This window comes from Cetorhinus maximus, unplaced genomic scaffold, assembly GCF_964194155.1.
Source record: "Cetorhinus maximus unplaced genomic scaffold, sCetMax3.hap1.1 HAP1_SCAFFOLD_772, whole genome shotgun sequence".
NCBI lineage: Eukaryota > Metazoa > Chordata > Chondrichthyes > Lamniformes > Cetorhinidae > Cetorhinus > Cetorhinus maximus.
The window spans coordinates 250-9,708 of NW_027596714.1; the positions used below are offsets into that span (position 1 = coordinate 250).

The following is a 9,459-nucleotide window of genomic DNA, read 5'->3' on the forward strand; positions in this document are numbered from 1 at the left end:
CCTCAAAGCTTCTTCCTGGCGATGTTTAATATAGCCAAGTACATGAGAACTAGGAGCAGGAGTAGGTCACTCGGCCCCTCGAGCCTGCTTCACCATTCAATAAGATCATGGCTGATCTGACTTTAACCTCACATTCCTACCTACCCCTGATAACCTTTCACCCCCTTGCTTATCCAGAATCTATCTCCTCTGCCTTAAAGATATTCAAAGCCTCTGCTTCCACCCCATTTTGAGGAAGAGAGTTCCAAAGATTCACTATCCTCTGAGAGAAAAACATCTCCTCATCTCTGTTTCAAATGAGCGACCCCTTATTTTTAAACAGTGACCCTTAGTTCTAGATTGTCCCACAAGAAGAAACATCCTCTCCACATCCACCCTGTCAAGACCCCTCAGGATCATATATGTTTCAATAAAGCCGCCTCTTACTCTTCTAAACTCCAGTGGATACAACCCTAACCTGTCCAACTACTGCATTTACATCATTCCTTAGATAAGGAGACCAATAATGTACACATTACTCCAGGTGTGGTCTCACCAATGCCCTGTATAACTGAAGCATAACCTCCCTACTCTTGTATTCAAATCCCCTGCAATAAACAATGACATTCTATTGGTTTTGCTAATTACTTGCTGCACCCACAAACTAACCATGGAACCATAGATAAGTTACAGCACAAAAGGAGGCCATTCAGACCATCTTGTCCATGCCAGCCCGAGGACACCCAGGTGCCCTTTTTAATCCCACCTTCCTGCACCCGGCCCATAGCCCTGCAGCTTACAGCACTTAAGGTGCAGATCCAGGTACTTTTTAAAAGGGTTTAGAGTTTCAGCCTCTACCACCAACTTGGGCAACAAATTCCAGACACCCACTACCCTCTGTGTAAAAAAGTTCTTCTTCATGTGCCCCCTACACCTTCTGCCACTTATCTTGAATCTATGTCCCCTGGTTCTAGAATTCTCCACCAAGGGAAACAATTTCATCTTGTCCACTCTATTTATTCCCCTCATAATTTTGTATACTAACCTTTTGCGATCCAGGCACTAGGACACCCAGATCCCTCTACATCTCAGAGCTCCACATTCTCTCACCGTTTAGATAATATGCCACTTTTTAACTTGTGCTGCCAAAATGTACAACCTCATTTCCCACATTATACTCCTTTTGCCAGATCTTTGCCCACTCACTTAACCTAGTTATATTGTTTTGTAGCCCCCTTATGTCCTCTTCACAACTCACTTTCCTACCCATCTTTATGCCATCAGCAAATTTAGCAACCATACCATTGGTCCCTTCATCCAAATTGTTTATTTAAATTGTAAAGAGCTGAGGCCCCAGCACTGATCCCTGTGTCACACCTCTCGTTACACCTGCCAACCAGAAATTGAGCCAATTATGCCTACGCTGTTTCCTGTTAGCTAGCCAATCTTCTATCCATGCAAATACACCATGAGCTTTTATTTTCCGCAACTTTATCAAATGCCTTCTGGAAGTCTAAGGACAGCACATCCACCAGCTCCCCTTTTCCATAGCACATGTCCCTCCTTCAAAGAACTCCAATAAATTGGTTAAACATGATTTCCCTTTCGCAGAGCCATGTTGACTCTGTCTGATTGCCTTGAATTTTTTCCAAGTGCCCTGCTATAACATCTTTAATAATAGCTTCTAACATTTTCCCTATGACAGATGTTAAGCTAACTGGCCTATAATTTCTGTCCTGCTTTCTGTATCCCTCCCTTTTTGAATAAAAGATTTGCATTTGCTATTTTCCAATCAAATGGAACCTTCCCCAAATCTAACAACTTTTGGAAAATGAAAACCAACACATCAACTATCTCACTAGCCACTTCTTCTATGGCCCTAGGATGATGTCCATCAGGACCGGGGGATATGTCAGCCCACAGCTCCAATTAGTTCAGTACCACTTCCCTGGTGATTGTAATTTTCTTCAGCTCTTCCCTCCCTTCCATTCCTGATTTATGGCTATTTCTGGGATGCTACTTGTATCCTCTATATTGAAGACCGATGCAAAATACCTGTTCAATTCAACTGCCATCTCCTTATTTTCCATTAATAATTCTCCAGACTCACTTTCTACAGGACCAATGCTTACTTTGTTAACTCCTTTATTTTAAAAAATATTTATAGAAACTCTTAATAACTGTCTTTATATTTCTAGCTAGCTTCCTCTCGTATTCTAATTCTTCCCTCCTTATTAACCTTTTAGTCATTCTTTGCTGTTTTTTATATTCTGTCCAATCTTCTGACCTGACACCCACCACAGATGGTGGGTCCTCCCCTTGGAATTTTTTCTCTCACTAGAATACTGTGTAAATATTCCCTTAAGTATTTGTCGCTGCATCTCGATTGACCAATCCCTTAAACTAAATTGCCCGTTCACTTTAGCCAGCTCTGTTTTCATGCCCTCATAATTGCCCTTATTTAATTTCAAAATACTAGTCTTGGACCCATTCTCCTCTCCCTCAAATTGAGTGTAAAATTCAATCATATTATGATGCTGCAACCTAGGGGTACCTTCACTATGGAGGTCATTAATAAACCCCATCTGGTTGCACAATGCCAGGTCTAATATAGTCTGCTCCCTGGTTGACTCCAGAATGCACTGATCTAAGAAATTATCTTGAAAACATTCTATAAATTCATCATCTATGCTACTTATGCCCATCTGATTATCCCAGTCTATATGTCGATATAAATCTCCCATGATTATTGTTGTACCTTTCTGACAAGCTCCCACTATTTCTTAAAAGCAAAAAACTGCGGATGCTGGAAATCCAAAACAAAAATAAAAATACCTGGAAAAACTCAGCAGGTCTGACAGCATCTGCGGAGAGGAAGACAGTTCTTCTTTGATAACCCGCTATTTATTCTTTGATACCCTGTCCTAGCATTTGATGATGGTTAGGGGGCCTGTACATCACTCCCACAAGTGACTTCTTGCCTTTATCATTCCTTATTTCTACCCAAACCACTTCTACATCCTGGTTTCCTGAATTTAGGCCATCCCTCTCTATTGTGTTAATGTTGTCTGTAATTAACAGAGTCACCCCTCCACATTTTCCTAAATTCCTATCCTCTCTGACAGTCACGTACCCTTCAATACCCAGTTCCAATCTATCCCATCCTGTAGACATGTCTCTGTAATGGCTATTAGATGGCACTTATTAATCTCTATTTGTGCTATCAGTTCATCTCTTTTGTTTCGAATGCTATGTGCATTCAGATACAAAGACTTAAGTTTTGTCCTTTTATTATTTTTGTCACCTCTAGTCTTATTTGTTGGTTTATTCTTAGATTTGTACACTCTGTCCCTTCCTGTCACGATCTGTTTATCATTTCGTATTAATATCCTCCTCTCTTCCTCTGTCTCTAATGTTTGATGTACCACATCTGCCCACCTTTGATCCCTTGCCCCCATGATTTCGTTTTAAACCCTTTCTATTTCCCTAGTTATGCAATTGCTGATAGGTCCGCCTCATGTCCCCCCTGCCCACCCCTCACTGTTACACAAATAATAGGGAATCGTGAACTAGACCTGGGTAGAAGACGGCATGACACATGTATGGAGCACAGCATTAATATGGAGCACAGCATTAATATGGAGCACAGCATTAATATGGAGCACAGCATTAATATGGAGCACAGCATTAATATGGAGCACAGCATTAATATGGAGCACAGCATTAATATGGAGCACAGCATTAATATGGAGCACAGCATTGATGTGGAGCACAGCATTAATATGGAGCACAGCATTAATATGGAGCACAGCATTGATGTGGAGCACAGCATTGATGTGGAGCACAGCATTAATATGGAGCACAGCATTAATATGGAGCACAGCATTGATGCGGAGCACAGCATTGATGTGGAGCACAGCATTAATATGGAGCACAGCATTAATATGGAGCAGGCATTGATGTGGAGCACAGCATTGATGCGGAGCACAGCATTAATATGGAGCACAGGATTAATATGGAGCACAGCATTGATGTGGAGCACAGCATTAATATGGAGCACAGCATTGATGTGGAGCACAGCATTAATATGGAGCACAGCATTGATGTGGAGCACAGCATTGATGTGGAGCACAGCATTAATATGGAGCACAGCATTGATGTGGAGCACAGCATTGATGTGGAGCACAGCATTAATATGGAGCACAGCATTGATGTGGAGCACAGCATTGATGTGGAGCACAGCATTAATATGGAGCGCAGCATTGATGTGGAGCACAGCATTAATATGGAGCACAGCATTGATGTGGAGCGCAGCATTGATGTGGAGCACAGCATTGATGTGGAGCACAGCATTAATATGGAGCACAGCATTAATATGGAGCACAGCATTAATATGGAGCACAGCATTGATGTGGAGCACAGCATTGATGCGGAGCACAGCATTAATATGGAGCACAGCATTGATGCGGAGCACAGCATTGATGTGGAGCACAGCATTGATGTGGAGCACAGCATTAATATGCAGCACAGCATTGATGTGGAGCACAGCATTAATATGGAGCACAGCATTGATGTGGAGCACAGCATTGATGTGCAGCACAGCATTGATGTGGAGCACAGCATTAATATGGAGCACAGCATTGATGTGGAGCACAGCATTAATATGGAGCACAGCATTGATGTGGAGCACAGCATTGATGCGGAGCACAGCATTAATATGGAGCACAGCATTGATGTGGAGCACAGCATTAATATGGAGCACAGCATTGATATGGAGCACAGCATTGATGTGGAGCACAGCATTAATATGGAGCACAGCATTGATGTGGAGCACAGCATTGATGTGGAGCACAGCATTGATGTGCCGCACCTGCATTGACTTGTTCCACACCCTGTAAAATCAAAGCACAGATTTTCCTGGGAAGCAGGTGAAGGCTGGAAGACGGTTTGTGGGTCACAGCTTGCTGTGTTCATGAAGCAGGCGATGCTATTCCAAACTCGCTGCTGCTGTCGGCATTGGTGGGCATTGCGGTACACACAGAGCCCGGGGGGGGGAGGGAATACAAACCCCTTAATGTTCGTCCGCTGATCGTCTCCATCTCCTTCTGAGCTGCAACTCCCAACAAAACATTTGCCAGATTTCAGAATGCGACCCACGGGCTGCTTTGTAATGTTACAACTGTGGGAAATGAATCCCCTTGCACTATACCCCTGGAGAAAGGCTGGTGTGTAGAATTCCAGGTACATATTGCTCAGATCTCCCAGAAAAAAGGGCAACAAATATTCCATTTTCAAACATTGATTTTATTGCAATTTATCAATGAAAAATAGTACCCTCTTTAACCAGAGCGACTCTACCTAGTCACAATTCTGACTGGTCTGGTACTGTACAATTCAAATTCTCCTCCTACATAAATCAAATAGAATCATCCATCACATTATTTATTTACAGTCCTGTTCAATGCCACATCCGAGCGTGTGCTTCGCTATGGGGGCGGTCTGAGAGTTAACAGGCTGTGAAGGTTTTCCAGAAGAAGTTCTTGCAGCCGGCTTTTCGTTCCCTGTTGTTCTTCAATTGATTTTGCTGACCATCCCTCGCCGCTCTCCGCTCGCCCATTGGCGACATATCCGCTTCCAGCGCTTCGTTCTCAGCGTTTCCCAGCTCCGACAGCAGCTGGACGAGGGCCAACTCCTGAGAACAGGGACAGGAAAGAAATTAGGGCAGAAATTCCCGCCAATTGAGGTTATTTGAAAGAATGCAGGGAGCCCCCAGTTGGAGGATTTGAATTTCTCGCTGCGCCAATTTATCTACAATAGTTTCAAACTATTTCGCAGCTGCCCAACTTTGCGAAATTATTTTCATTTCTCTTCATGTTTCTCGACTCCAAACGGGCGGGAACCTCCCAATCGGCAAATAAATAGTAACCTATTCCAATCCCGACAGTTGTGAGCCCTTCAAGGAGAGGTGGAGTTTGGAAAGAGTGTAACACCCCTGGAAAAAACCATGTTCTGGTGTTTTGTGTCAATGAGATGCAGAGAGATTGGAGACATGGGGGGTAAATCCCCAGTTTGGGACTCCTGCAGTTTAACTCAGTCGCTGCGCTGTGAGATTCTCGTCAACATACACAGACTGGGAAACCGAGAATAACACCATTGAAATCCCTGATCCCAGCAGAGTGACTGTTCCGAGCTGCGGGTCAGTCTGGCCGCTTCTCGGCGAGAGATTGGGGATCGCTGAGGGCAGCCCGGAGAGTCTCAACATTCTTCCAATCATCAATTGGAAAAGACAAAATAAGCCTGGGTCAGAGTCCCGGGGAGAGAGGGGGTTAGAGGTGGGGAGAGGGGTGCGGGGGTTGAGGAGAGAGGGGGTTAGAGGTGGGGAGAGGGGTGCGGGGGTTGAGGAGAGAGGGGGTTAGAGGTGGGGAGAGGGGTGCGGGAGTTGGGGAGAGAGGGGGTTAGAGGTGGGGAGAGGGGTGCGGGGGTTGGAGAGAGAGGGGGTTAGAGGTGGGGAGAGGGGTGCGGGGGTTGGGGAGAGAGGGGGTTAGAGGTGGGGAGAGGGGTGCGGGGGTTGAGGAGAGAGGGGGTTAGAGGTGGGGAGAGGGGTGCGGGAGTTGGGGAGAGAGGGGGTTAGAGGTGGGGAGAGGGGTGCGGGGGTTGGGGAGAGAGGGGGTTAGAGGTGGGGAGAGGGGTGCGGGGGTTGGGGAGAGAGGGGGTTAGAGGTGGGGAGAGGGGTGCGGGGGTTGGGGAGAGAGGGGGTTAGAGGTGGGGAGAGGGGTGCGGGGGTTGGGGAGAGAGGGGGTTAGAGGTGGGGAGAGGGGTGCGGGGGTTGGGGAGAGAGGGGGTTAGAGGTGGGGAGAGGGGTGCAGGGGTTGGGGAGAGAGGGGGTTAGAGGTGGGGAGAGGGGTGCGGGGGTTGGGGAGAGAGGGGGTTAGAGGTGGGGAGAGAGGTGCGGGAGTTGGGGAGAGAGGGGGTTAGAGGTGGGGAGAGGGGTGCGGGGGTTGGGAAAGAGGGGGTTAGAGGTGGGGAGAGGGGTGCGGGGGTTGGGGAGAGAGGGGGTTAGAGGTGGGGAGAGGGGTGCGGGGGTTGGGGAGAGAGGGGGTTAGAGGTGGGGAGAGGGGTGCGGGGGTTGGGGAGAGAGGGGGTTAGAGGTGGGGAGAGGGGTGCGGGGGTTGAGGAGAGAGGGGGTTAGAGGTGGGGAGAGGGGTGCGGGGGTTGGGGAGAGAGGGGGTTAGAGGTGGGGAGAGGGGTGCGGGGGTTGGGGAGAGAGGGGGTTAGAGGTGGGGAGAGGGGTGCGGGGGTTGGGGAGAGAGGGGGTTAGAGGTGGGGAGAGGGGTGCCGGGGTTGGGGAGAGAGGGGGGTTAGGGGTAGGGAGAGGGGTGCGGGGGTTGGGGAGAGAGGGGGTTAGAGGTGGGGAGAGGGGTGCGGGGGTTGGGGAGAGAGGGGGTTAGAGGTGGGGAGAGGGGTACGGGGGTTGGGGAGAGAGGGGGTTAGAGGTGGGGAGAGGGGTGCCGGGGTTGGGGAGAGAGGGGGGTTAGGGGTAGGGAGAGGGGTGCGGGGGTTGGGGAGAGAGGGGGTTAGAGGTGGGGAGAGGGGTGCGGGGGTTGGGGAGAGAGGGGGTTAGAGGTGGGGAGAGGGGTGCGGGGGTTGAGGAGAGAGGGGGTTAGAGGTGGGGAGAGGGGTGCGGGGGTTGGGGAGAGAGGGGGTTAGAGGTGGGGAGAGGGGTGCGGGGGTTGGGGAGAGAGGGGGTTAGAGGTGGGGAGAGGGGTGCGGGGGTTGGGGAGAGAGGGGGTTAGGGGTAGGGAGAGGGGTGCGGGGGTTGGGGAGAGAGGGGGTTAGAGGTGGGGAGAGGGGTGCGGGGGTTGGGGAGAGAGGGGGTTAGAGGTGGGGAGAGGGGTGCGGGGGTTGGGGAGAGAGGGGGTTAGAGGTGGGGAGAGGGGTGCGGGGGTTGAGGAGAGAGGGGGTTAGAGGTGGGGAGAGGGGTGCGGGGGTTGGGGAGAGAGGGGGTTAGAGGTGGGGAGAGGGGTGCGGGGGTTGGGGAGAGAGGGGGTTAGAGGTGGGGAGAGGGGTGCGGGGGTTGGAGAGAGGGGGGTTGGAAGTGGGTGGGGGCGGGGAAGAGAGGGGGTTAGAGGTGGTGGTGGGGCAAGTAGGTGCCCTGCGATAGCGGGAAACTGCAGGGAGTTTGCTTCTTGTCTGCTACACCTTTTGGAGGGTGAATATGGTTTGGAGAGAAAGGGAGCCGCCAATATGAATGTGGACGTCTCTAAATAAGATCAACCCCTTCAGACCCCTTCCTAAACCCGAGAAACCCATACAACACAAAACAAAGCGCAGTCACTCATTGATATTATCAATTAGATTAGAATTGGACTACAGTTATCTCTCAGTCCTTATTTCTATTCTACACGAACAAAAAGAAACATTTCATTTGTTCGATTAAATAGGAGGTTTCAGTGCTGGATTCTTACCCCTTTGCCCCGGATCCCTGCGGCTGCCATCGATTTCTGGAGGATTTCGCGATTCTTGTTGTCTGTGGGGGCCGAGCCAGCACTCAGCACAGCCAGGGCGATGGACAGGAGGGCGAGGGTGCACTGGACACGGCTGCACCACATCTCTGACTCGGAGACTGAAAGGAGAGCAGGTTGCAAAGACTTTGAAATTGGCGGGAGTTTCAGCACTCGCTCTATGGGCTCAGCTCAGCTTCTGTCTGCTGTCTCCGGGAAGGTCCTTTTAAACCCACTCTCACACCCTGGTCACATGTTAGGAGGAGGACCCCCAGGAGATTACAAGCATTTACGCACAGCTCAATCACATCATCCAAACAACTCAATACCGACGTGACGAAGATTGAGATAAGATCCATATGGACTCTCAATGTGGGCACCTTATCGTCTTTTGGCAGTTGCTCCTATGATTGGATTGCAGCGTGCCCACCATCAATGAATACAGTAAATGCAGTCAAGTCTCTGATTGTTCTATTTTCCTGTACTTAATGATTTGAGTTTCGTTGTTGACATTTCAAAATGCGACATCTTTGCGGGACTCTGTCTAATTTATGTCAATGAAACACAGAATGTTCTTGGAACAGACTGTGCGTCCACTCCGAACCGCTTTGTTTTTCCTATGGGTCTTATTATAGACGAGGGGATAAATGGGGCTCATCTGTTCTTTAGTCTTTGTGTTAGGTGTTTGTGAAGGGGCTCCTGTGGGGTGAATGGGAATGTGCTAGCAACTTCATTAACAAACCGACCCTGTCCAAAGGCGGGAGGGCGGACAGGCTCCATGGAAAAGATGAATATAGCTCTCCAGTAAACACCGTCTTATTCATAAAACCCCCTGACCAGTGGATAGAGTGGAGCATTGGGCAGTAGGTAACCGTAGGGAACTGACTGATCCAGGCCGGATTATATAAAATGATGAAGCTAGAGATTGAGTGAGGAATAATAAAGGAATGTGTCCTGGGGAAATGCTGGCTGCCTCCTG

General features: G+C 48.9%; 1 protein-coding gene across 1 annotated transcript; it reads right to left on the reverse strand.

The window, feature by feature from the left end:
• Positions 1 to 5,485: 5,485 nt before the first annotated feature.
• sst1.1 (somatostatin 1, tandem duplicate 1) lies at positions 5,486 to 8,588 on the reverse strand. The gene is made up of 2 exons (XM_078535949.1): positions 8,445 to 8,588; positions 5,486 to 5,671 (listed from the first exon to the last, which is right to left on the reverse strand). Exons 1-2 carry the CDS (start codon positions 8,586 to 8,588, stop codon positions 5,486 to 5,488), a joined length of 330 nt encoding a protein of 109 aa, XP_078392075.1.
• Positions 8,589 to 9,459: the final 871 nt, after the last annotated feature.

Coding starts and splice junctions, on each gene's coding strand:
- sst1.1 (XM_078535949.1), bottom strand. CDS start 8,588: ATGTGGTGCAGCCGTGTCCAGTGCACCCTCGCCCTCCTGTCCATCGCC. Junction 5,672..8,444: donor CAGGGATCCGGGGCAAAGGG/GTAAGAATCCAG, acceptor CCCTGTTCTCAG/GAGTTGGCCCTCGTCCAGCT.